This window comes from Fundulus heteroclitus, chromosome 19 (assembly GCF_011125445.2).
Source record: "Fundulus heteroclitus isolate FHET01 chromosome 19, MU-UCD_Fhet_4.1, whole genome shotgun sequence".
Taxonomy (NCBI): Eukaryota; Metazoa; Chordata; class Actinopteri; order Cyprinodontiformes; family Fundulidae; genus Fundulus; species Fundulus heteroclitus.
Genome location: NC_046379.1, coordinates 5,128,326 through 5,155,970, shown reverse-complemented (window position 1 = coordinate 5,155,970; position 27,645 = coordinate 5,128,326). Strand labels below are relative to the sequence as shown.

General features: G+C 41.9%; 1 protein-coding gene across 5 annotated transcripts in view; it reads left to right on the top strand.

The window, feature by feature from the left end:
• The window catches only part of asap3 (ArfGAP with SH3 domain, ankyrin repeat and PH domain 3), a 51,411-nt gene extending 23,934 nt beyond the window's left edge, over positions 1 to 27,477 (top strand). Inside the window, exons 5-26 of one of the 5 annotated variants that reach the window (XM_012864557.3) lie at positions 2,477 to 2,526; positions 5,399 to 5,522; positions 7,364 to 7,449; positions 8,311 to 8,386; positions 11,403 to 11,489; positions 12,315 to 12,424; positions 13,989 to 14,058; positions 14,162 to 14,249; positions 14,395 to 14,443; positions 16,245 to 16,411; positions 17,186 to 17,319; positions 17,441 to 17,532; positions 17,632 to 17,812; positions 20,656 to 20,741; positions 20,844 to 20,959; positions 21,927 to 21,994; positions 23,961 to 24,068; positions 24,197 to 24,410; positions 24,599 to 24,875; positions 25,967 to 26,168; positions 26,273 to 26,401; positions 26,851 to 27,477. In XM_012864557.3, coding sequence (XP_012720011.2) covers positions 2,477 to 2,526; positions 5,399 to 5,522; positions 7,364 to 7,449; positions 8,311 to 8,386; positions 11,403 to 11,489; positions 12,315 to 12,424; positions 13,989 to 14,058; positions 14,162 to 14,249; positions 14,395 to 14,443; positions 16,245 to 16,411; positions 17,186 to 17,319; positions 17,441 to 17,532; positions 17,632 to 17,812; positions 20,656 to 20,741; positions 20,844 to 20,959; positions 21,927 to 21,994; positions 23,961 to 24,068; positions 24,197 to 24,410; positions 24,599 to 24,875; positions 25,967 to 26,168; positions 26,273 to 26,401; positions 26,851 to 26,925 — 2,589 coding nt within the window. In that variant the 3' untranslated portion in view covers positions 26,926 to 27,477. Of the gene's footprint in view, positions 1 to 2,476; positions 2,527 to 5,398; positions 5,523 to 7,363; positions 7,450 to 8,310; positions 8,387 to 11,402; positions 11,490 to 12,314; positions 12,425 to 13,988; positions 14,059 to 14,161; positions 14,250 to 14,394; positions 14,444 to 16,244; positions 16,412 to 17,185; positions 17,320 to 17,440; positions 17,533 to 17,631; positions 17,813 to 20,655; positions 20,742 to 20,843; positions 20,960 to 21,926; positions 21,995 to 23,960; positions 24,069 to 24,196; positions 24,411 to 24,589; positions 24,876 to 25,966; positions 26,169 to 26,272; positions 26,402 to 26,850 lie in introns of those variants that run through there. The other 4 variants (XM_012864558.3, XM_012864556.3, XM_021317498.2 and 1 more) reach the window with 4 other exon arrangements.
• Positions 27,478 to 27,645: the final 168 nt, after the last annotated feature.

Below are 27,645 nucleotides of genomic sequence, written 5' to 3'. Positions count from 1 at the left end.
TGAATACTCTTACTGAATAAGGACTCTTTAGCCTAAGCGGAAGTACGTCAGTGGTCGCCATTATAAGTGCTGTCTGAATAGTGCAGTCAGTAAGGAAGGAGGTAGGAAAAGGAGCCTGTGAGCGTCCGCTCACGGCTAGTTTTGCCTAGGAACCTCTTACCAGCATTAACAACCCTGGAGGTATCCCAAAATCCTTTGCCTAACATCAGCACAACCCCTTCACGGAAATCAACGAAGAGAGCGTGCACTTTGTGGTTAATTTTTGGAAGGCTGTAGGCCTGGGTCTGACTCGCATCATCCATGTTTCAGTCACTTAATGACGTCGGAGTCAAAGGCTGTCCAGAATCGGCACAGCAGTCCGAAGCTCCTTTTCTCCCCACGATAGAGTTCCTACTGTTGACCCCATGAGCTTCGAGGTATAATTAAGGGTATTTGGATGGAACCAACAAGTCCATCCTCACCTTCTCCATCACCATCTTGTACGCTGCTGCCACCACCAAGGACAAAAGCAGGCTGCCGCATATTATTCACCCTGCAAAGGAGGTGATTAGCTTCCAGGACCCTGAGGACGAGCAGGAAAGATTCATGCTGACTCCTCCCACCCCGGACATTAGCGTTTTAAGACTCCTGCGGCACGAGGTTGTGGTTCGTCAGGACAAAAACCTCCCGCCACAAGAACAGTTTCTTCCCTCTGCTGCTGAAGTCCTTTGTGACTTTGCTTCCTGAAATAAATTCCCTTCTCCATGTTATCCTAATTACTTGAGGGAGCACCACAGACTTTTTATGTTTTGTACCAGGACAGTATTGTTCTTGTTTTTATTGTCAAATATAGAAAAAAAAAAAAAAAATCTCAGTGTGTGACAGAATGCATTTCCTTAAAAATCCAGCAAGCTTTAGAGACCAATGTGTTTGCATCCATGTAACACTACCAGGAGTAAAAAGGTGTGGTTTTAGGGTGGAATTCCATTTTAATAAAATAGTATATTAAATGATATTAAGAAAAAAAACAGTCTGTGTTGGCGTCTCAGCTGAGCCTGCCAGGATAATATAATCCGAATCGGCTCCACCGGCCAGATTGAGCACAAACAAGGAATTTCAGTTTCACAAGCACAGAGCGTTTCTGGTTTTCATACCCTGGTCCTCAGGACCCGCTATCCTACATGTTTCAGACGCGTCTCTGTTCCAGCACCCTGAATCAAATGATTGCATTACCTCCTGATGAAGAGGCCTCTTCATCAGCAGTGTAATTAAATCAGGTGTGTGGAGGCAGGAAACCGTGCAGGACAGTGGGTCCTGAGGACTGAAAACCACTAACATAGCACACAAATATTATGCAAAAATATATAAACTGCATTAGAAGTAAAAGATAATGAATATAATTATGAATAACAGGGATGCATCAATGGCTAATTTGAGCACCGAGATAAAAAATTACCAGCCTGCAAGGGAGAGTTTTGGTTTATTTGACATGAAATAAACGTGAAAGGTCAGTTAATGTGCAAATCAAACATTTTAACATTGTGCTGTTGTGAAACGGTTCTGGCATGAGTCAAAGGTTTGTAAAAACTTAATGTGATTGTTTAAAAAAATTGCTAAATATGTAAAAACAAATAAGAAAATGTCATAAATCAGCCGACCCAATAAGTGAGATAATTTATTTGAGATTTTTTTTTTCTGAAATCAGACTGTTTTTATGTTGTCAGAGTAGTTCACTGGTATAGAGTTGTTTCTGTCTCATCATGGTGTTACATCCTGGGATCTTTTCAGTGTGTGTCTCCTTTGTCCAAAGTTTAACCCAAACACCATTAAAGTACTTCTACGCAGCATCTTTTTGGACGTCAAGGCCTGAAACTTCTTAAAAGGAAAGCACCAACAATCAGCATTAGTGGGAAAAGTGCTGTGTCTGACTGAGACACACATCCGTCTGCGTGTGGTTGTCTTCAAGGAAGCGGTGCTTGTTGTTGTTGTTGAAAGAAAGTCGAGGACATAAGTCTGGAGACATTGGACACTGTTTAATGGAGAATTGCTCAACTCAGCTAGCCACCTGCTTCTCTTTCTGCTGATTTTCACTTTTACTTTAAACATAAGGAAATAAAAATTGATGGCGCTGAAAAAAAAAGTAAAAGATAAACAGAACCATATGTACACCTAACATGAGTTGTAATTTATGAGATATTTATCTGGATTATGTAAGCTTGAGTATCACCCAGCTATGCTTCAGGACTGCACTCATATGTCAGTATTTTGGTCCCTTTGGTTCGCGCCATGCCAACAGACTAGTGAGTAATAGTAGACGAATGCTTTCGTCAGCTCCCGTCACTGCCCTGCCTCTGAACAGCTGATTCTATGACTGGACTTTGTCTCTCTGTCTCTGGGGCGGCTGGCGTATTGAAATCCTGCTCAGCAAGGTGTTGCCCGGGCTAACGTAACAGAAGAAATCACGCCTCTGTTCTGTAACTTTTCTCCTCTCTTACAGGAACTCAAGAAACACATGGAGAAGAGTTGGAAGGATTACGACATAAAAGTGTAATTACCTTTTGTCTTTTTGCTCTCAAGCTGTTGGCTGCAACATTATTCAGGTTTTAAGTAAAACATGAGTTGGAAGCAAGACCCAAACGTCATATTAAGTTTTTTCTTCCCTTGCTTTTAGCATCATTCTCTTTTAACTTTATCATATTTTTTCCACGTAAAAAAATATGCCAATGTATCCTGTTGGGATTTGATGTGATAATTTGCAGTGAAGTGGAAGTAAAGTGATGCATAGTTTTAAATTTTTCTACAAATAAAAATCTAAAAAAGGGTTTCTTCAATCCGTTAAATTCATTTTGTTGTAACAAATGTCTCCTGTTAAGTAGTTAGATTCTCTGTGTGTGTAATTTCAGTATAAATGCTGCTGTTCTGCAAGGTTTGTTAGAGAGCATTAGGGGGAAAACAGGATCATTAAGACCAAGGAACCCAGCAGACAGGTCAGGGATAATGTTCTCGAGAACTTTAAGGCGGGCTTAGGTTATAAAACAGGTTATAAAGTACTGATCAAAAAGATTCAAGGAACACTTTTCAATCAAGTTAATGAATCCTCTGGAATATTGACCTGGTCAGTCCGGTAGTAGACGGGGTGGTTAATCAGTGTCAGTTGTTAATTAAATTAACAACAGTGGCACATTAATACGTTCCATTGTCAGAAGGTTTGCTGTCTCTCCCAGACTAGAAGAAAGGTAGTTCCTCTAGGAGAGACGTACAGAGCCGTCAGAGTTCCTTCACTCTGATGTGACAGACGTGAAAGGGTCTGGAGACCCTGCGGTGAACACTCTGCTGCCTGCAATATTTTTTTTTATAGTACGATCGGTTTGGTGGTGAGTGTTGGTCTGGGGAGGTGTATCCATGGAGGGAGGGTCTGACCTGTGCAGGACAGAACCGTGGCACCATGACTGCCATTAATGTCAGGAGGAAATCCTCAGACCCTTCGCTGAAGCTGATGCTGTTTGTCCTGGGTTCCTCCTTGTGCATGATAATCCCCAGTTTAATGAGACTAGAGCATGCGGGCCGGTCCAGGAGGATGAAGGAATTGAGACCATTGTTTGGCTTTCATGCTCCCCTGACTTAAGTCCAATAGAACATTTCTGGGACGTCATGTTTAGGTCCATTGTTCACTTGAATCACGCACTGCATCTGGATTCAGCGCGCACAGCAAATCAGTGCTGCACAGAAAATAAAATCCAAGCTGGACTGTAAACAAAACAATAATTAAGTTGTTAAGTTATTTTGGACCATTTTGCAATTCTGATGAGACGATGTCCCACTCTGTGTGTGCCAGATGCTGATCGGAGCACACCTGTGATTGACGGGTGGGGCAGACGCAGCTTTGTTACTCCTGCTGCATGTCAGCTGTTTGTGGGGCTGTGTTTTGGGGATCTGTTTATCTGAGGCCTTAAGTGCCGTTTATCAACCAAATTGTTCTTTGGCGTTTTTATAAATCTGGTTGTTTTCTTAGCGCCACACCTGCTGTTTGTTCCTTGGAGCGCTGTAGCTCCGCTGGCGTTATCAGCTGCAGATGGAGTCCTTTGCAGGGCACAGCTTCTGCTGCTTTCTGACCAGCCCTCTTTATCTTCCTCCGTTTTTGACAAGCAGCTCTGTTTATACGTTTCTATATGAGCGCATGCCTGAGGAATATAGATGTCTTGTACTTGTACATCGCTTTATTGAGTCAGACGACCCCAAAGCGCTTTACACTGGTCAGTCGTTCACCCATTCATGCACACATTCACACCCTGACGGCGGTGAGCTACATTGTAGCCACAGCTGCCCTGGAGCAGACTGACAGAGGCCAGGCTGCACAGAACCACAGGCTGGTGCTAAATCTCACTGCAGAAAATGTAAATAATTTAATACGAATAAAATTTGAACTCTGAAGGATGTGCAAGATTTTTGTCTTTTTCATGTAATTGGGATAAATCAGTTGTATCTGAACTAAGTAATCTAAAAGAACTTATTACTCTAACTTGATTGTTTTAGCTTGTTATAATCTCAGGTTTTGGACAGGCGTAATGTAGCTTCAGTGTGAATGTGTGATGTTGCTCACAGAGGTCCAGTGAATGCTCAGGGAGTTTGTGTGTATGCTCAGACACGTGAAACATTAGGGGGAACATTGTTTAGGTCCATCCAAAACTATGGAGACGCATTTAGAGTTGCTGCAATGGCTGGCCTGCTGCATCAGTTTTTCAGTTTCGCTTTCTCTGAGACTCCAGACTAAGCCCTCTGTGAGTTGATAAAAGCATTTTCATGTGCTTTTGAACAGACCAGTCAGTTTCAAGACATAAAGCCAATTCAGAATGTGTTGGAAAGAAATTATGCTTACAGATGCCCTACATGCAATCTGACAGAATTTTCTATAAAAAAATTCAGCAAAGAAGAATGAGCAAATATTTCAGTCTCTAGATCTGCAAAGCTGGTCGAGATTTTATTTTCTTTGATAATAAAAACATTAAAATCATGCATCATGTTTCTCTTCTTCACACTTCACTACTCTGGTGCTCAGTCGTATAAAATCTCAAGAATATATTGAGGGTTTGTGGGTTTAACAGAGGAAATGTGACAAAGTTCAGTGAGTATAAAGACTTCAGCTTCACAGAATAACGTCTGTGAATTTGTTCCATTGCATGCCTATCAATAAAATAAAGTTCAGACACTTGGCGCTTACAGCTGCTCTCTGAGCTCCAAGCGTTTTCTACGTGTACAAAGATACACCTTTCTTTCCCTTATTGTTTGTCCTCCAGCAGCTCAGATTAGAAAGGATTATGAGTTAGTTTGAAAATGTAATTACACGTTATCACTGCAGGAAATAGATTTTGAAACATCCTCTGTCTTTGTTGTCTTAAATTTTGCTTGATTTGCATTTCAGGGGGAAGCTGGAAAAGGAAAGGAGGGAGAAAGCGCGGCAGCCGGGGTTAATCAGAAGGGAGGGATCAGATGGAGGGGAGGACATGGAGAGGGAGAGGAGGATCTTCCAGCTGCAGATGTGTGAGGTGAGTAGGGATCGGGGCCAGTCAAAATATCAAAGACTAGACCTTTTTTTTTTTTTTTTTTTTTGCTTATCTGAAGTGGGTTTCGTTTATTTTTACATGGGTGGTCCGTCTTCTGGATTGCATATTCCACCTCTGATATTTTCCTTTTACTTTACCTCATGTGCTACCATGTGTCGGCCTTTCACAGAAAATCCCGACAAGTATCCCAACTAGTTGGTGCAAAGCAACAAAATATGACAAAAATTCAAGAGAAGTTAATATTTTGGAACTGTCTGATGTCCTGCTGATAGTTTTCCAACATGGAGGCCCTTATTACGGGGAGTAGTGGGTCGCCTGCTGCAAGGAAGTTTTTTTTTAATGCAGATGAGGACCTAAAGGGAAAAAAAATCATAGAGCTGAATCTAAATATTGACTTTCTTTCTGTTTACAAGCAAGCAATAGTTCTGCAGCACAGCTTGCTGATACAGGAAGTTTGAAAAGCAGAAGAAAAGTGAAAGTAACTTTTGCTTGAAAGGATGTTGAGGTTCTGGATGTTCCATGAAAAAGGATTAAACTGAACTTCTTACTCTAACTTATAATCTGCTTCACTCAGTCACAGAATGCACAATAGAGTGCCTACAAAGGGTGCATTAAGTGATTTGGGACATACTGAATTTAAAGGCAGGGAAAGTTTGTTTATAAAGCACTTTTCAGTAACAAGACGCTTCAAAGTGCTGCACATGAACAGAGAAAAACATAACAGATGGAAATATTACATTGGGAAAGAAAAACATTAACAAAGGAATAAGCTAAGTAAATCCTTGACTAGACTTCTTTAGTTTCACTGAAAACAAGCTTTATCACGAATATTCAAAGCTTAATTGTTTCTATTCATACATGAACAAACATACAGAAAGCATAAAATCACAGCACTTAATTGTTTCTATTCATAATAGGACATACACTAGCTAAATCCTTGGGGGTTTCTGATTTAAAGTAATTTTATCCAAATAGAATAACTTCTTTTGTTTAATTGTAATAGAATAAACAATGTAAGTCCTTTAGTTTCACTGGAACAAGCTTTAGCAAAAATTGTTTTCATTCAAATTTGTTGAACGTTTCCTCCTGGCTGATCAGAGCCAAGGAAGTGGCGTCTCAGCCGGTTTTGGTCAACATACGATTTCTCTGGTCCCAACATATATATATATATATATATATATATATATATATATATATATATATATATATATATATATATATATATATATATATATATATATATCTCTATCTATCTATCTATCTATCTATCTATCTATCTATCTATCTATCTATCTATCTATCTCTATATATATATATATATATATATATATATATATATATATATATCTCCAATAACCAAATTTAGGGAAATCGTGGTGCAGGTGTTGTTGCTTACAGTGTGTGGGTCTCAGCTGAGGATGTACACACATGGCTGGGGAAAACCCTGAGGTAAATCATTTTGAAGCAGAAAACATGTTCCAGAAAAGTCCCCGAAAAAAGCGGGGATATAAACAACAAAAAACAGGTCACCGGGCTGCGTCAGCAACACAACAATAGCTGTATTTAGTTTAATGGTGCACACAGAGTAGTCCTTCCCTCCACACTCAGAAAAAAACTTTCTGTTTCTCTGAAGTCTTTAGAGTCCAACGGGCAACTAAAGTGTTGCAAAACGTAACCTTTGAATGAACAAAGAGATATGCTGGAAATAAAGCAGCTGAGCACCAGAAACAAGAACAAAGCTGGTTGTAAAGTATATTGTTAAGGAGCCGTGGAGCTCAGTTTTAGGAAGCAGTTGTGATCTAAAGCCACGTTTATGCTTTCAGTATCTGCTGAAGATCCAGGAGCTGAAGGCGCGTCAGGGACCTGATCTCCTGCAAAGCCTCATCAAATACTTCCAGGCCCAGCTCAGGTCAGTCTCAGTTAACAAGGTCAAACAGAAAAAAAGTTACAATCCTCATGTTGTCACGAATTCCACCATAATTACAGGCTCATCTAAAAAAAAAAAATCTGAATATTGTCTTATTATAAATTTGATGATTAGGGCTTACAGATAATGAAAACCCAAAATGTGTACTGTGAAAGGTAAATACTGGAAACTCATGGTGTCGTGCCCCAATCAGCTAATTAACTTAAAACATCTGCAAAGGTCTTCTGAGCCTCTAAATCAGGGTTTCCCAAACTTATCAGCCTGCGACCCCAAAAATACCGACGTAGGACACCAGCGACCCCCGTTTGGCGGGGTGGGGATGTTTTTATTTTATTTTAAGAAATTACAAGAATACAGTCAGAAATTGTGATCGTATAGTAGTAATTTTGAAAAAAGACTATTCAACGTTTTTTCTGATGTTGAATAGTCTTAAATGTTTGAGATTTTTGGGAACCCCTGCTCTAAATGCTCTTAGTCTGGGTCAGTAGGCGCAGACCAGTCCTGCTCATGGGCTTCAGGCGTCTCCCCTGGGCTGAGGAGAAAAGAAACTGGACTGTTGCTCGGTGGTCCAAAGTCCTCTTTTCAGAGGAATGGGCTAAAGTTAAAGTTAAAATATATGAGTTTTTCTTTCTGATAGGAGTGACAGAATATACAAAACATTTTTACTATATTCTTCCGTTTTTATATGTGCCTGTAAGTCTGACAGAATTTTATTCTAATTTTTCTTTTTATTCATACAAAGGTTTTACTGATGCACTTTTACAGCGTCAGCATGTGATGTTTGCTGAACCGTTTGAACTCGGATACCATCATGGTTCAACGTTTGTTGTTTTCTGGTCTCAGTTTTTTTCAGGATGGGCTGAAAGCTGCAGAGAATCTCGCACCGTTTATTGAGAAACTTGCTTCCTCCATTCATACGGTAAAATGAAACTGCAACGTTTGTTTTTTCTGTCTATCTTCTTTTACATTCAGTACGTAAAGCAGGATCACAAACTCAACTTTGAACATTGGGAAATTCCCTCCCAACTTCCTTAACCCTTAAATCAGGGGCTTTATACTTAAAGAAGGAGATACAACATGAAGTCTCAGCAAAATTTTGAGACTTCCTTTTTTACCTTGAATTGCACAGTCATCGTTTTTACTGTATAGCTTTGTTAATCTCAGCGAATTAGCTCATAAAATGTCTGACCATCGTAGCCTTTATAATCTCAAATTCCAGTCCTAAGCATATTACGCCAACGTTTGCACATTTCTATGTCCTGCTGTAGTTTTGTCTAACCTAGATCATCTGGTGACAAACAAATCCTGTTTTGCTCTGTTTAAAATTGGCTGCAGCAGAAATAATACAAGACACTACGGTGTCCCACATGGACCCTGTCACCCAGCCACTTACATCCGAAGTCTGACTCTTTTTAACGTGAGCCCTATCTCTCTCAAGCCGGACATGAACAGAGAGTTTCTCCTTTTGGTTCAGCTCCTCCTCCACCACAGCAGACTGCAACAGCAGCTGAATTACCATAAATGAGGTCCTAATCCATTTACCCATCTCTTCTTCTACCCTACCTTCCTTGTAAAGGAGACACTTTGGCTACGTTCACACTGCAGCCTGAAGTGACCCAATTCTGATTTGTTTTTTGTTTTCTTTGTGCCCATATGCGACCGGGATCTGATCTTTTCATGACAGTCTGAACAACACAGATCGGATTTTTTCAAATGCGACCCAGGCCACTTGGATATGTGGTCCTGAATTTGATACATATCTGATCTTTTCAAATGCGACCTGTGTCTGTCACTGATACTCGACAAACATCACTATTCTGCGCCCTGCTATGCAGAAGCAGGAAGAAAAATGAGACTCATAGGTGGACTACAATGAGGAGAGCAGTCAATGGAGAGAAAGCGCTGATTAGAACAGAAATAAAGATCGCAAAAATGCGCGGCAGCATTATAATTCAAGCTTACTTCTGCGAACACTGAGCACGCTTTGCTACGTGTGACGTCATCGCTTCATGCAGGACACTTAAGTTATATGAATTCAGTTCACAAAGGAGATCACATACAGGTCACATATAATTGGAAATGTGAACGACCACGTAAAAAAAATTCAGATTTCACAAAAAAATCGGAACTGAGCATTAAGGCCTGCAGTGTGAACGTAGCCTAACATACCTGAAGTCTCCTCCGGGAGGCAAAGACTGAGTCCTGTGCCAGGTTGAGCAATGCACCTCTTTCTTCTTGCGAACCATGACTTCAGATTGTGAGGCGTTTTCTCTCCACCCAGTGGCTGGACACTTTGAATCTGTCCAGGACGTGCTGCAGGCCAGTGGCTTGAAGATGCCAGGAGAAGAACATGCAAAAAGCGATGATTGGACCCTTTATGTTCCCAAACCAGACAAGCTCTATGCAGAAAGCACTTACAAGCAACCTAGTCGCCACAGCGTCTCCCACTAAATATTTTTGAGGAACATGGTTGTTAGTCTACCCCAGACCCACAAAACACATGTGGGTTGACCAGAGTCCAATGACCCCCCTGGCAATAACAATCTGGTCCACCAGACCCTGTGTGTCGTCCCAGTCCTCCATCTGACGTGTAAACCATGACAGCTCCATAACATACAGAGTGTTTTGGGGCTAATCTTCTTCACCTCTAGATTTGTGACTTTTAATATTTTTCATCTCTGTTTAGTTGCAAAGTGAATATATAGGATTCAAGAGAAGAAAAATTTATCTATATTTAGATATAAATTTTTATTTTTGCTCAATGGCAGTGTTTTATGCGATACAAACATCTGTGTTTTTTTTTTTTAGTATTTTTACTTAATTTCTCAAGAGTTAGCCTCCCACTACCGTCTCAGGCACAGGTAGTCTCTGTGGATCCAGTTAGGTTGTTTTATGCCTCCTGTATAAAAAGCAGAGATGTTATTCCTACTGCTCCAAATCAACATATTTAGTGATGGTGTATTACATAAAATCTTTGTGCGTTTCCAATGCTAGCTTAAATGCTGCAACCATATTACTGGGAATGCACGAGGCGATTATGAACCCCTACCCTGTGTTGGATTGTTTATTTTATTTTCATTATAACTGCTTTCATCTCTGTGTTTCCTCATTATCTCCAACTGATGTTATGATGAATGTACCATGCACACATGCCCTCACTTTAACCAATCTCAAACATCCACACATGCCTCTGCACCTTTTTCCTTCAGTTAATGAGTCACCAAACGGGTTTATTTCCTCCCCCCACCCCAGAAAGATTCCAGGAAATCTCTTTTATATTTTTCTTTTGTTTAATTTTCTCATTGAGCTTTTAGTTGGTTACCAAAGCCTCTCCCCGTGGGTGACCCCCCCCCCCCACCCCACCCCCCCAAGTTCAGCTTACAGCCGTACACATCGCGCTTTTCTCAGGGGCGAAGCTGAAAGATTTCCTTATGCTCATATTTTCCTTGGTGCTAAATCAGTTTCTCCAACCACTGGTCTCCAGTCTGCTTTCCAGACTGCAAATATTTTGTCTCTATCCCGTCTTCCAGGGCAGAGCGCTAAAAACGGGCTTCTAACGTGGATAGAGGGAGCGTTCAATGTTTTTCCAGTTCTTCTCAGGCAGAGCGTTGACCCGTTGAGACACGCCAGACCTCAGCCTCAAGAAGGAAGTGAAAATCAAATATGTATCATGATTCTTAGAAAGGAAAATGCAAAAAGGATGTGGCTTAAACGTCCCCTGCTGCACAGGAGAAGAATCCCCTTCTTTCCTAATACAAACAGACTAGTTAAATAAATACTGAGCTCTGGTCTGTATCCACTGCATAAACTTCTACACCATACGATAATAAAATGACAGATTTTCTAATGAATCATCTGAACACATAACTTTCTTCTCTTTCAGTTTATTTTATAAATGCATTTTTCATTTAAACCGTTTATTTTTTGTGTTGTAGATGCGACTGGAGCAGGACGAGGAGGCAAAAAAGCTCCTTCAGCTGAGGGATTCTCTCCGGTTACTTCTGCAGGTTGAGGGCAAAGAGGTAAACACAGTTCCAATGATCTTCATTCACTCGACAGCATTTCTTTAAGCAGGAATCTCCCATTGAGATACCATGTCTTCAGCCAGGGTGCTCTGGTCGAGATAAAATAAAATACTGAAGAAAGAAAATCCTAATTATCCCATACACTAAGTTTTAGATCTGCATTTAAAGCAGTGACACCGCAGATATCTAGGTTTGACTAAATTAAGCTATCATAGTGTAAAACCAACCAGAATGTGCTCTTGACTCATCATTTCGTAGCAGCAAAAGAAACATTTTCAAAATAATACAAAAACATCATCCATTCCAGATGAGAGCCATCAAATATACTAACTGGAAAGTTTTTAGTTAACAGCAGGACTGAAAATCTCATATTTTGTTCCTTTTTTAAACCAACTTCCCATTTTACAGTAGCCAAAAGGCTTTGAGAAACGCTAAACACTTTAAAGTTCATTGCTAGATGTAATTGTGATGCTACTGAATCATTAACATTACTGTCTATATAGAAGGGAACAAAACCTATACCAAAATTATGTATATAAATGGGGGAAAAGGAGTTACCCTTGTGGAACACGCTCACATAATAGATTTATGTTTTAGTATTACATATTTGCACAAATCCACAGTACATCTAACTGGCCTTGTGGACACCTTTGGTGGGTTAGTTTCTGAGCAGAATAAGAGCTCTAAAGACCTGCAGTACGTGTCACAGGACGTGACCACTGCTTCACTGCTTTGTTTAGTCACAATAGTTCTGGGTCTTATTTTAGATTTACACAGCTAATTTAATGTTTTAAGTGAAGTTAATTCCCGTTTGTATCCCAGGAGTACCTGAACCGCAAGAACTCTGGCAACGGCTACAGCATCCACCAACCACAGGGAAACAAGAAATACGGGACAGAGAAGTCTGGCTTCCTCCAAAAGAAGAGCGACGGGTACATAAACTCATAAACAATGCATTTTTTTCATTGTATTTACACATACAGGTCATATCGTGCTATGCTTAGTGCCACTGGTTGTTTACTGACACTGATCTGCCTTTTAATGATAGTTAATTGGCTAGTTGGATGTGTGCTAGGGAGTGTGGTCCATTTTCCAACTATTTGACCCAAACTGCACCCCTCAGTTTAAAGAAAGTTGCTTTGAATGTGCAGAAACACCAGAAGGGAAGAAACAAAATGCCTTCTGGAGAAAAGATCTATGATCTGAAGAATGTTAAGAGGGTTCAAGAAGAGACCTCCAAATGAATGAACACTGTGCCGGCTGTCAAGCACGGTGGTGGTCGCATCATGCTGAGGGTCTGTAGCTGCCAGGGCTACTAGTGGATAACAAAATAAAAATGGATTAATGAATAATTAGCTAGATGGTTGAAATTTGGGCAAAATTGAGCGTTCCCATGACAATGATGTCAAACACACGTCTCAGCTGACTATGGGTGGATCAGGCATCCCATGCTTACGTTTCTGCAATGGTTCAAACCTCATCCTTGTTGGTGGACTTTGATTAAAAACACTTTTTCTCCAGGAGACCAACCAGTTTAAATGAACTCTTAAAGAGTGTCCAGTGGGATTGATGCTAGAAGTATGTCATGGTTGTGGTTTATTAGAACTTGCTAACAGCAAACAGGCTTAAATCGGAGGCAACCGGACTTTCGAAAGTCCGATTCCTCTGATTTAAGCCTGTTTGCTGCAGCGATGACCCGGATAACTGAGAATTTGCACAGGCACAACTTGCTGAGGGATTTTGAATCAGTCCATGCACAGTACATCCAAATGTATGCACTCAATTCTGGTTTTGGAAATGTAACAATAATTCATGGATAAAGGACTAATTTAAGACCTAAAATTAATATACATACATGCCGAGGATGAGTGTATGTAAACCTTTAACTATTTTTTACTTTGAGGAGATGACAGGATTCATATACTTTCATATTTGGACACTTTTGGAGGTTTGCAGTGCTCTGCTTTCTGTTTTCTTGATCAACTTAAAGTTAGAAATGCAAGAAGCAGGAGAGATCTGAGCAAGTTAAGGAGGCATGAAGAGGGAGTGGCAGAGTCGAGCTTTGTCTGGCCCATCTGGTCTTCATTATTATGTGATGAAGAGTCCTGCAGGAGCCCCTCCTTTACGGTTTAACGGCAAACTGGCTAGCTGAGCAGATCCCACTTCTGCGTCATACACAGAGAAAGAGAGAGATAGATTACCATGAGATAAGAGGGGGGATGTGGTTTGGTTGGATAAATGATAGACCGGAGGAGAGTTAAGCCTCCTCCGGAAAAAATAACACAGAACAATAGATGTTCTTTGCTTTTTTTCTATTTGACTTTCTTCGACTGAGTCGATGAAAACAGGAATGAAGTCATGAAATGTGGCAGCACCAAACCAGGGGTACATGTTGACTCAGGATCTCACCCTGGTCCTCATCACCAGTGACGGTGGTGATGTTAGATCCCTCGCCTAAAACCAGAATTTTGTTTTTTTACACCCTGGACTGTGCAGGATCCGGAAGGTTTGGCAAAGGAGGAAATGTGGAGTCAAATTCGGATACTTGACCATTTCCCACAGCACGGTGAGGAATAAAAGCTTCACTCTATTTCATTCAAATAACAAATTAGTGCTTCATTTTGGGGAGATTCCTTCACTTAAAAGTGATAAACCCTGCTTGTTTTCAGATCAATCGACCACCGGCCAAACTCAACCTTCTGACCTGTCAGGTGCGGCCCAACCCGGAAGACAGGAGGACCTTTGATTTGATCACTCGTATGTTTGTTTTTACCTAAATTATATCCTTTAAAAGGTTAATTAATGACTTGATGTGTTCTAAGGGATTATGGGACCACCTTCTTATGTTTTCTAAGAGGTTCTACCAAGTTTACCTGCTACTTGTTTTTTTTTTTTTTTGCAGATAACCGGACGTATCATTTCCAGGCAGATGACGAGCAGGAATGTCTGATGTAAGAGTTTAAACTTTTGTGTGCTGCAGATTGTCATTATTCAAGTCTTATCTCACATTTTACCACCTTAAAAACATGTTGGGACAAGTAGAGGCTCTCATACGTAGAGACAAGGCAATGTTTTGCAGATTTCACTGAGAAAGAATTTCTGCCTTCAACAAGATGAGTTAAAACTGAAAGTGCGGCAACAACTTCTGTGGACTAATCTTTATGTTTTTCTAAAGCTCTAACCCAGCCAATAGAGTGTTTATTGTTCAACAACTACACCAATCAGACAGAGTGGTGGGCACAGTCGCGCTAAGCCGCTAACGGATTCGTTCATCACTTTATTGTTCATGTTTAGAAACTGTTTGCGGACCGGTTAGCTTCCACTTTATTGGGTTTTAGTACCTGTAAATACGTTAACAACGTCCACAATATATTCGTCTGCATCTACATCGCCTTTAATTAGTTTTATAACCAAGGTTTTTGGGTTTTATACCGGCACCGCATGAGGAGGAAGGAGACTGGGCTCAGAGCTGGGCTTTTGGGTCGCCCCATGGCTCAGTGGGACTCTTATTTTTCCACACTTCCATATAACACAGCGTCCGGCTTACTGCCTGCATGCATGTATGGGTTAGGAAAACCTGTTTTCTACACAGCAATGATGAAACGGAATAATATTTATGCTTTTCAATTCAAGCACGGTGCACATTAAATACAACAAGATTGATATTATTGATGTTACAACAAAAAGTGACCCAAAACTTCATGCTTTATTGCCAGTTTGTTAAAGATTCTGATGACTGAGGGGAATAAAAACTTCCGAAAGCGATCTTCTCAACAGCAAACCAGCTTAAATCGGAGGCGAATGGACTTTCGCTCAGTTCTTTCTGAAAACGTTTCCATGAGTCTTTGTCAAATCTGGTGGCTCGCACCGAGAATTTGCACCGGCATGATTCCCTTTAAGGGACAGCCGTTGGTTATCGGCTAGCGGCTAGCGTTAGCTTCCTCAAATGTCCTTAGTTATCGTCGGTTTAACGGTGGTGAAGCTAATATTTTCGTTTGTGGAGTATGAGTTTGTGAAGCTAACGTTCTGGTTAGCTGTGCCCACCACTGATCGGACATAAAATCACCACAGCCTGCCAGAGACTGCATGATGCCCAAAACAGGCACGGACTTGACTAAACCTCAGGTGCCGTGGTACCTGCCACCAAGTTATTAGCAGTAGATCCTGTAAGTCAGAAATGGTGTGTTCATAGATCCAAAACAGATCAGATCACTGAGTTTCCAACAGGTCTATCGCCAGTCTGGCCAGTCAAGCTAATTTCTCAGTACATCTCTTGGTAAAATTACATTTAAAAAGGGACATATTACCTTTTTATGCCCCCAGAATAAGCAAACCTTGCTGTGTACTAGTGGGGAGACTCGCTGGTGCCAGCTGTTTCTGGGTGGAACGTTTTAAGTGAGGAATCTAAGTGTGCTCTAATGTGGTTTTGGATGGGGGTGTGTACATGTCTTCTGCCTGATATACAGGCTCTTTTATTTGAAATGGGGTCAAAGAAAGATGAAAAGGGCCGTGTTGCATAGAGGTTCTGGAGCTGGCAAAGTTGCAGATGTGACTCTGTATGGGTCTTGTTACTAATAGAGCTGAGAAAGTAAAAGTGATGCTGACTTGTCATTAAGAAACACGTGCTCAACACATGCCGTAAAACACATGCTGATGTTTTAGGGAAAGAGCTTTCCCACTGCCCCGCTGCTCACATGAATCAGTGCGAAACGTGGCATTTCCTACGGGTTTGTGTGCACCTTCTGCTTTCAGCTGGGTGTCGGTGCTGCAGAACAGCAAAGAGCAGGCCCTGAACACAGCGCTGGGAGGAGACCAGCTCCACGTCAAGGACAGCGGGCTGCAGGAACTCGCCCAGTCCATCATCTCGGATCTGCGCCACATGCCAGGCAACGAGGCGTGTGCAGACTGTGGCGCCCCAGGTCAGCGGCTCGTTCATCAGAATCTGAAAATAATGTTTTTTACCAGCTTCATTTGTTTAGTGGAAAACTATCTTTTAACCTCAATGTTTTTTTTTTATGGTAGAAGCATTTTGTTGTTGTTTTACAAATGCTGTTTGGGGCTTACAGCTAATTTAAACCCTATGCTCTGCTTCTTGGAATATTAAAACATTACATAAAACCAATGAAAAGGCATTTTTAATAGAGAAATGCAGGCCTACTAAAAAAGTGTGTCTATATACAGTACAGTGCATGTACTCATTACTTGGTTAGGGCACGTTTTGCATGAATTACTGCTTAAATGTGGCGTGGCATGGAGGAGGAGATCCGCCTGTGGTCCTGACTGGGTTGCTTTAATAGTGGCCTTCAGCTCGCCTGCGTCTGTAAGTCAGACCGGTTTCCTGGACGGTGTGTCAACACCAGCAGATGACGAGGCTCATAGCTGACCAGAGAAATTGCACGCTGGACTTTGACCATCTTGGCTTTTGTGGCTTTTCCCAGTTATTGAGGCGGTCAGCAACTGGCATTTTGACGGTTAGGGTCAAAGCCCTTTTTTTACTATTAGTTTTATGTAATATTCCCATTTCCAAGATACTGAACTTTGTGTTTTCATTAGCTTTAAGTCATACTAGTAAAAAAAAAAACACTGTAAGTCCTAATTTTGTGTGTGGAAATAAACCGACCTAATGATGATGATCAGACTTTCTGAGATTCATCTACAGTTTTAACTTTTTTTTTTCTGTTGTTATGGATCAGACCCAACATGGCTGTCCACCAACTTGGGCATCCTTACGTGCATCGAATGCTCCGGTATCCACAGAGATCTAGGAGTCCATTACTCCAGGATTCAGTCGCTCAATCTGGACCTGCTCAGCACCTCAGAACTGCTGGTACTTTTAAAAACACACGCAAACGTAGCACGGCCTAAAACAGACACACATATGGATCGTCCTTAGTAAAACGACACACCTTCATGCCGTTCCTTTGTGTCTGTCCTGTGTGCCCCCTCAGTTGGCCATCAGCATCGGCAACACCAGATTCAACGACATCATGGAGGCCGGGCTCCCAAATGACTCTGTCAAACCCTTGCCGCAGAGTGACATGTGAGTTCCCGATCCGTCTTCAGCCAAACGTCTCACCGGTTGAAGTGCACGCCTTCAATAGACGCCTTTTATTTACGTTTGTGTTTCCTCGACACGTAGGAATGCCAGGAAGGAGTACATTGTGGCAAAGTACGCCGAGCGTCGGTACGTCCTCCGCAGGGAAGAGTCGGATCCGGGTCGCCTGTACGACGCAGTGAGGAGCCGCGACCTCGTTTCGCTGCTGCAGCTCTACGCCGAGGGAACGGACCTGGCCAAGCCACTGGCACTCCCCGAGGGGCAGGTGAAGGAAATATACAGCCGCTAGCAGAGCGCCACGGTTCCTGAGTCGGGTTCTGATAGATCATGTCATGAGGCACAAGATGTCTTGCGTTTGGTGCAAATGTCCAAAAATACTGCTGCGGCAAGGTGACCCAGTTCAGAAATTGTCCCTATTTTTCTTTAGAACTCCGGATGAAAATCATTCCTTCTCCTGAAAGGCAAAAGATACACGACAATATCCGGCATGTATAGTTGGTAAAGCAGTGAGTCAGTTTCAGACTTATAAATACCGTTTCCTCTGAAGGGTTTTGCAAACAGCCTCCCATCTCTTTTTAGTCTTTCATCAGTTTTTTCCTCCCTCATCTTTTCAGCTGTTATTTCCTCTGCTGTCCCCCTCCGACGCCTCATCTTCTTCTCTTTAATTACCCTCCAGCCTTCTGTCAAGCACTTCCTGGCCGGCTCTAGCAGCATGCGGAGTGAAATTGACTTTGTGGCTGAGCGAGATTGTTTATTTGCGTTGGCTGTCTTTCTTTTATTGTTTCAGCTTTCAGGTCAGAGCTCATGTCTCTTGAGAGTAAATGAGACGGGCTCATTGAATTACGGACGCACCGCTGCCCCTCCTTTTGCTCTTCACGTAAACAGACGAAGCTGCGGGAGAGTTTTCACTTTCTAACACCAACAATACAAGAGCTGCTGCACAACTAAGCTCTAACTTGATCTTAATTTAAAAAGAAAAATCCTGTTTGGAAATGTACAGTCCTGGCCAAAGGTTTAGAAGGCAGGGTGGAGGAGCACAAAAGGCCAATAGAGTCTCCCAAACGGGGTTTTCTACTAAAATGATTCCAGAACTTAACCAGGGTTTCTGTTAGAAGCAGTTCTGAGCTGGTTTTGTAAGATAACCGGTTCACTTATCCACCACCTAAAAGCCAAGTTGGAGCCATGCCATAATGAACGTCTCCTCAATTTAATGTTTGAACCACCCCTGTATTATTATGTGTTTTTGTGAAAGATCTAAGTTTATGGAAACAATTTAACTTCACAGATCATATTTATGCCATCCTCCTTTTAAACAGATTCCCTAACATCGTAATATTAACTTAGGAGCATTGATTTAAACACCTAACAAGGCTTGTGAAGACACCACAGGACTACAAAACAGGATTTAAACACGAGTTTTGGAGCAAACACTGCCTTGTTATATTAAAAGAAAGGCATTGTTAAAGAACTGAGTCGTTTATGATGTTTTACGGATTCAGCAGAAACATTTTAAGGATCAAAAACAGACTAAACTCAGGAGTTTTAAACATGGCGATCACACCTGATCAACATCCGTTCTCTCCTCTGTCATGACGTCGAAATGGTCCTGGATTAGCACCAGTCGTTCGAGGCCAAAGCTGCAGGTTAATTTGCAGAAAAAAAAACATGGAGCTGGTGCCTAGTAAGCAGCAGCACTAGTCAAGCACTGGAACCGGTCGGGTGGAAAAGGCCCCAAGGAGGATTCGGCTCAGGAATTGGGTTGCCACCTGTGGCGGGTGGTGAGGGTTTCTGCAAACACCCAAAGGAGGAGACTTTTAAACGCTGGCCTGGTGTAGAGCAGGACAGCAAAGCAGTAACTTCTTTCCAAGAAAAGCTCCGTTACAGACTGAAATTCTGCAGGAAGCGTCGGGATTGGACCGCTGAGGATGGATAGCAGTTATTCCACCTGATAAAATCGGCCTTAGAGCTCTGGAAAAAGGACCGTCTGTGGAAGAAAATGTTAACAGTACAGCGAGTCCTGTGTCATGCTGACAGTGAAGCATCTGGAGACAATTTGCGTGTGGCATTGCCTCTCCTTTGTGGGGATGGCTCACAGTTTGGACTAAAATGGCCGGCATGACGGAAGAATTGGATCAAAACATCTTTGCCCACCAGTCCAAGAGCATTTCTTTTCTAAGCAACACGATTGTTCACCGTCTCGCAAAGCAAAAGCGCTATTTAAGCTCCTGGGGGTTAAAAAAATGAAGGAACATCAAGGAAACTCCCCAGATTTTAACCACATCGAGAAAATATGGTCAACCCTCAAAGCGTAAGAATAAATCAGTATTTCAGTGAGAAGCTGATATCCAGTATTCCTGGGAGAAAAGAAATGTTCACACTGTAAATAGTGACAATTACTGCAAATTTAATGTATATGCAATGTGTTAAATTCTATTTTATTTAATCTATGAGATATATATCATTTAACTTCAGTATACCATGGAAACATGTGACCAGAAGATTCAACAACACTGCAGCAGTGAAGTTTCAGTCTTGAAAATGTTTGCCACTGCCTTAATTTCTTTACCTGACTCCGCCAGATAGATTTGCTCCGCATATCCATCTGGAAACCTTCCGTTGAAGTAACTTTGGGAAGGGGCGAAAATACTGGTTAGCTGATTGGCCTATGTTGGTGATAGACGGGCCAAATGAACCAATCAGATTCGTCGTCGCTCGTAACAGAGCGACGACGAAAACACAACCACAAGCCAAGCTACTCTTGCTGCTGCAGGTAAAGGCTCGTTATCTCAGCAAAGAAATACTCTGTAATTCCGATAAAACTTGCTTGATAGCCACGCTAACGCTAGTTTCATCGGCTGAAGCCGCCATGTTGTTTAGACTGGATTGTCGATCTTCTCGTTGCGTCACACCTCAACCCGCCTCAAAGCCAACGCTGATTGGACGTTCGTTTGGTGAACGGCTCCAAATTTTCTTTAACGGAGAGTAGCCAGACTGATCTGCAAGTGAAACCTTGAAAGCTCGCGAGATCAGGATGGTCTCACGAGGCTATTAATTTCTACCTTTGAGTCAACGGTTAGCCTTAGGTTTCCTCTTTTCTTCCTTTTTCAGGGGATCAAAGAGACGGCACTTCACCTCTCCGTACGTCTGGAGGAGAGGACCTCTCTGGCGCTGGTGGATTTCCTCTGTCAGAACAGGTCAGACCCGTAATAAAATCTGCTCTCGGCTTCTCACGGATGCTGTGAAAGCTCTCTGAGAGGAAGTTTGACGTCTGTCTGCGTCCTGTGTTCATCACGCAGCAACTGTCTGGAGAAGAAAACCACAGAAGGAAACACGGCCCTTCACTACAGCGTCCTGCATCACAAACCCGAATCACTCAAGCTTCTGCTCAAAGCAAAGGCTTCTATTCACACAGGTACGTTTCACCGAGCTGCAGAGCATCCCATTATGTCATGTTACCACCACAAACGTCAGGTAATAGGATTTTATTTGGCATGCCAACACAAAGTAATGTGTGCCAAGAATCTGAAAAGTGTGGCATACATTTGTATTCCCACCCCTGAGTCAGTACTTAGTCAACCACCTTTTGCTGCAATTACAGCTCTGGCTTGGTTCCCTGTATCCACTGGAAAAACAAAACCCTCCTCCATGATGGTTCCACCACCATATTTTCATGTTCAGATGATTAATTAAACAAAGAATCAGAGTTTAAATCATGTTCAAAAGCTTGGGCTACTGTTTTATAACCTATCCCTGCTTAGAGCGTTTTTACATAATTTTTTCCCTGACAAAATGTGAAAACATCCTCAGATTAGAGCCGGACGATATAGAGTAAAAACATCGATAAAAATGAAAATCATATTTATTGGTATTGATAAATATTAAACCAGTTTAGCCATATTGTAAAGAGCAGCCCTGTCCATTTATTGCTGTTGCTTAATGACCTACTTCTAGATAAAGAACATAAAAGCATTAAATTCAAACTCAACCCCTTTATTCAACCAACATTTTACCAAACCGCAGGTTTTTAAAAAAAGAGAAAAAGACACATGCTCTCCAGACCCTAAGAAGGAGGCGGAGCTTGGTGACGGAACGTACCTGGGTCTGCGTTTATGATTGGCTGGGAAGATGCGACTGTAGTATTAACCTATGTGATAGGCTAGAATGCAAAAGGAAGGAAAACTTTTCTATTGAACTTTTTATTGACCCTTTTTTTTCTATTGCACCACACGTCTATCAATCGATTATATACAGTTATTGAATTATAGTCCGGCCCAACCTCAGATATTGATGCTTTTTACAAGGCAATTTACTAATGTGTTTCTTTCACAACAAGCGATGAGTAAAATTCATGTTTTTGATGTTTTTCTTTTTCCCTGCAGTGAATTCAAACGGCGAAACGGCTCTAGACATTGCAAAAAGGCTGCAGCACACACATTGCATCGAGCTGGTGAGATCACGCTTTCCCCCACGCCTTTAAAGATTTTACTGAAATGCTTAAAAAACGTCCATTCTCAGAAGTGAGCTCAAGTTGCAGCATTAAAATACCTACAAGAAAGACAAGTCCAGAAACAAAACAGCACAACTTACACAGCTGCTTTAAGAAAACTCCCTGTGCAGCACAGCTGAGCAGAAAACCCTTCACAGCAGCCCCCAGTGGGAATCATTTCTTAACTGGTTTTATTTTGTTACCGGCCATCAGCCCCACTGAATCAAACTTAACTTCTGTCCTAGTCCTATATGACTGTGAATAACCGTGATTTACAGCAGTGGTTCTAAAAGGTTTTCTGTTGCACCCCCTTTAAAGTTTAGAACATATGGGTTCATTTAAAACATACGTAATGGTTTCTAACAACTACAATGTTTCCACATTGCCACACTATTTTAGCTACATAATATTAATGACAATATAAAAGGCTTTAAGCCTCGTACCTGGAGACAATTTTTAACTAGCTGAGAACCTCATATGGCAAAATAATTAAAATAATTAAATTAATTCAAATTAATAATTGGTTTTATGTAATAATTTAAAGCCAATAATACCGCCACAGTACCTTCATGCCACACTATTTGAGAAGCACTGGTTTACAGGATATGAAAAAATAAATAAATAAATAAATATATATATAATAATAATAATAATAATAATAATAATAATAATAATAATAATAATTAAATAAATAAATAAAAAATATATATATATATATATATATATATATATATATATATATATATATATATATATATATATATATATATATATATATATATATATATATATATAGTATAAATGACAAATAAATAGGTCAAACTTAAGATCATTTATACTTTTAAAAACCGATAAGATCAGCTTCAAATCATAGTGAAAATGGACAGGTAGCCAGTGCAAAGACTCGACCATTAGAACCTCATTTTAGTCCTTGTCAGCTGAATGTTGAAGCAGCTGTGGTGGAGCTTAATTAATTAATTTATTTTTTAGGAAGATCAGAAAGCAGACTGTTACAGTTGTAACTTCTGCTAGTTAAGAAATTATGCACTTAGACTTCTGCACTGGATCAATAGGAAAAAGGTTTCACCCCTAACAATGTTCTTCAGATAATAAAATATATTTGTTTTGCTTTATTTTAATGCAGTGTGCGAAGCTGCTTTGTTTTTTTTTTTACCTGATCGTCCCTCAGGAAGCTTTCCAGGTTGTTTGCCTCTGTTTGATGTGTGAGTTTCTGTCTCTGAGGGTCGGTGTCCCGTTCACAAGTGATGGCAGGAAGGAGCAGGAGACGGGTGGATAAAACGGATTAGGATCTAATCACTGCTCTGAGCTGTACAAAAAAAAAAAGTTGACTCTTTGTCTATGTTCCAACCCTCATCTAAAGAGAAAATGGATGATGGCTAAAACAATACGATTCCACATACAAGTGGTTGAACTAATCTTCCTCCACTGGGCGGGCCAGCCTCAGCCGGATGAGCTTGGAGCAGAACTGCTGATCCTTCGCATCAGAAGGCGTCAGCTGGAGTCATTCTGGCACCTGACCAGGATACATCCCTGTAAAACCTTTTTAGTCACATCCCGATTGACACAAACCCAGAACATGCAGGAGTGGCTGTACATCTCATCTGACCTGAGAACAGCTACGGGTCCTCCAGAATAAGAGCTGGAACCTGGAGAGGGATGTCGGCACTTCTCTTAGTGCGGCAGCTGATTTTCAGTTTTTAACGCAGGGGTTTGACCAATCTGTATAATCTGACCCAATCTGTATAATATGATTGAACTTGACTTTGTAAAGTGCCTTGGGATGACATGTTTCATGATTTGGCGCTATATAAATAAAATTGAATTGAGTTTGTGCTTTGGCAAGAAGTGAACGGGCTCTTACCGAATGTTTCTTCTGATCTGCAACTGCATGTGTGTGTTTGTTTAGTTGGAGCTGGCCCAAAGTGGGAAGTTCAACTCTCAGATCCACGTGGAGTACGTGTGGGAGACTCAGTCTCAGGAGTTCTATGATAGCGAGGATGACCTGGACGAGAGAGTAAATCCCAAACACACACACACACACACATAGTCAAGACACTTTAAACTGGACTTTCAGCCAAATAACACTGGAAACTTTAAAAGATGGAGATGTTTTTTGAGTTTTACCTTTTCGTCTCCCTCCAGGTGAGTCCCTTACCCAAAAACCGCTCTCCTCCATCAAACGGAGCTGGTGGATCTTCCTTTGCCCAATGGACAGGTAGCAATGGTTCAAGCTTGGGCGCTAGGCCCTGTCAGACTTATGAGAATCTGGATTTCCTGTACAAAAATCCTCCCGCCAACAGCGCCCCCGCTGGAGCGTCCATGCCACCACCGCTGCCAGCCAAGTCAGTCCAAAGAGGTAGGTCACTGCGTCGCGTGTTTTACCGCAACGGCTCAATATAAGACGCCTATTTTTAAGCATAAAATGATGCAAGCTCAGATTGAAATGTATTAGCGGAGCATTTTTTCCAATGTATTTATTTATTATTGTCATACGGACATTTAGAATTGATTGTGGCCTGCGTCTCTTCTTCACAGGCCGTTCAGAATCCCAGAGCTCACTCCCAACCAATCAGGATGGAGCACATATCCCACGGCGCTCCTCCAACCCGTCGGCCCACTCCTCCAGTTCTCAGACACAAGCGAAATATGGCTTCTCTTCGTCAAATGCAGAAGGTCAGAGTGCGAGACCCCCACGGTCCCCACATGGACAGGGAAGTCTGCAAAGAAGTCACAGGCAGACCTGGGACGGCCAGCCGGGCTTTGGCTCTGGCTCTCAAAGCTTCACACAGACCTCCAGTCAGAGTCACGACGGGCCTGTCAGGTGAGGAAAGAGGTCATGATAAACTTAAAAATAAAAAATGCATTCAGTGTATTTCCTTACATCAGCATAAATGTTACGTTAGACTGAGGCTTTTAATGAGAAACTGGCTGCAGTGATCAGGAGCCACCAAGCCTGTTCTAACCTGCAGCTGCTGCTCTGTGAAGCCCGATTAGTGGTGGAACGGTAAAAAATGACCTTGACCTCAATCCTATGGAAAATGTGTGAACTTTACCAGTAAAGCGGCAAATTGAAACGAACTCTGCCAACTCTGCCAAGGAGAGTGGTAAAATGTCCGGAAATCTGGTTTAAATGGCTACAGAAAGCATGTTATTTCTTAACAAGTTCCTAAGTGACACTGAACCAAATATGGGTTGAGGGTTCATTTACAGCTTGTTGTATGTTGATGTGTCCCTAGGCAAGGCACTTAACCCCAAGTTGCCTACCGATCTGCGTATTGGTGTATGAATGTGTGTATTAGTGAGTTAAGTGGGTGAATATTCATTAATTTCAGAGATTAAGTAGATAAACTGTATCATTTTTGAGTATTAAACAGTGGCATGCAGATGACCGTCGTCATACCAAGCTAAGTAGATATAAATGTGATAGAAAGTAGGGCTGGGCGATATGTATGGTATTCAGGCGGTAACGATAAATCCAACGATATAACAAAGTTTAAAAAAAGGAAATGGTTGTTCATTTGACATAAAAAATTAACAGGTTGCATTGAAATATTCCATGAAACTAAAATAATATCACACAGGTTACTTTACAAGTATTCCGTTTACAAGTGTAAAAATATTAGTGCAAGGGTATATTTAAGCTTAAATGTATAAATTTTAACCCTTTGTGGATCAGAAATTATACTGCAAGTATGAACTTTTGCTCTAAATTTTTGTTTTTAACATTCTTTTAAGACGCATTTTGTGTCGTCATCAACCCTGGACAGGGGCTGATGAAATTTAAATCCCCAGTTGATGACATCAATGCCAATAAAGAGTTCAGTTCTATAGATATAACAGTCCTTAATAGTTTAGAGATGTTAAACCCTCTGATTATGGCTCTGTTTTGTAATCGCTGTATTGTGTGTCCAGTTCAGAGAAGACCACATCATATCGCCGCACCAGCAATGGAAGCAGCCACGGGAAGCCTGGCGCTGCCTCTCTGAGCTGTGTGGGCAGCCAGGAGGAGCTGTACTGCAGCTTAGCGGGGAACGCCAACGGCTCGGCTCCTCCTCCGGCCCCTTCGTCCTCGCCCACTGTGACCTGCGGCCCTCGTTCTCGCAGGAACGCCATGGTACGACCACACAGACACCTTACTGTGTTTCAGTCAGTCACAGAGGAACACATAGTCCTGGTTTAGTTGGTGCCACACTCAGAGATGTTTCACGTTTCCTGCAGGTTTCTGTCAGCAGGCCACAGAAGCGCGTCAAAGCGCTGGTGGACTGCCGGGCGGTCAGCTCCGACCAGCTCGCTTTCTTCAAAGACGAAGTCATTGTGGTCACGGCCACCAATGACCCCCACTGGTGGGTGAGTGCAACTGCAGATTACTACTTTCTATTTCAACTTCTTCACGTTTTGTCCCATTAAAGCTACAATTCCAAAGCCTCCAGATTTTTTTTTTTCTTTCTGGAATCTTTGGAAGGGAATTTTAATTAGTGGTACCAGAGCCAGCGGGACTGAATACAAATGAATGTCACGCTTTTAGGTTTTTATTCGTACAGAATTTTAACTTTATCTTTGTCCTTCCACTACACATTTACACATTGAAGTTCGTGGTTATAATATTACAAAACGTAGCACAAAAACAAGGGATGTGCACAGCGTTGCTGAGCACTGCGTACTTTACCATGATTGGATACTTTAGATTTCTCAGCGATGGGCTGCAAAGACATTTACTGACAGTTGTTTGCAGACTAATGTGCTTCTCATAGACATTTCCATCTGTATAAACATTGCTTAATTCATTTCCCTGACAGGTCGGCCACATAGAGGGTACCCCATCAAGGAGCGGGACCTTTCCTGTCAACTATGTGCACAAACTAACAGACTGACGTTGGCTGGCACATCGGACTTCTTCAGTCCATGTAGGAGTGGAGACAGACTGTATGGATTCACAGCATCTGGAGATATTAATCAAACCTTTGGGGCTGCAGACACATAAACTGCCTGTGCTGATGGAAGAAAAATGTCCCAGCGGGACAAAAACCTCTTGGAGAGGCACTTTAAAATTCAGAGGAATCCTCCGAAGAGTCGGGAGGGCTGTAAATGTTTAATTAGCCAGCTGCTGAGCTCTGGCTTAGCTGCTTCGCTTCCCTCTGAACGCAAGATGACGAGTATTTTAAATCACAGGGTAATGAGATCTGTGAGGCTCAGACCCACTCGGCGTCTGCCACAGACCGGCCAGGACTGAGCCGGCCAGTCTGTCTCCGGTGAAACGTCGATTCGTCTGCGCAGCCCGACGAGAGACCTGAAACTTTGGGGTCAGCCGCCGTGAATCCGGGCTCAGGCGTGCTGCGGACACGGTGCAGGATCCAGTTTCTGCTGCCTGCAGGCGTCACGTCTCCAGAGAACCAGGAATAACAGCTGTGTGTCGGAGCAGAAAATAAAAAAGAAGACCCTCTGGCCCGCCAGGAAATTGCACGTAAAGCAGACTTTATAGTAAGAGCACGCCAGCACAGTCATTTCTTCAAGGTTTTCAAGCCCCCATTTTTCACGCCGCGCACGCTTACGCACACGGCTTCCACGACCGAGGAAGCTTTACGGGAGAAAGG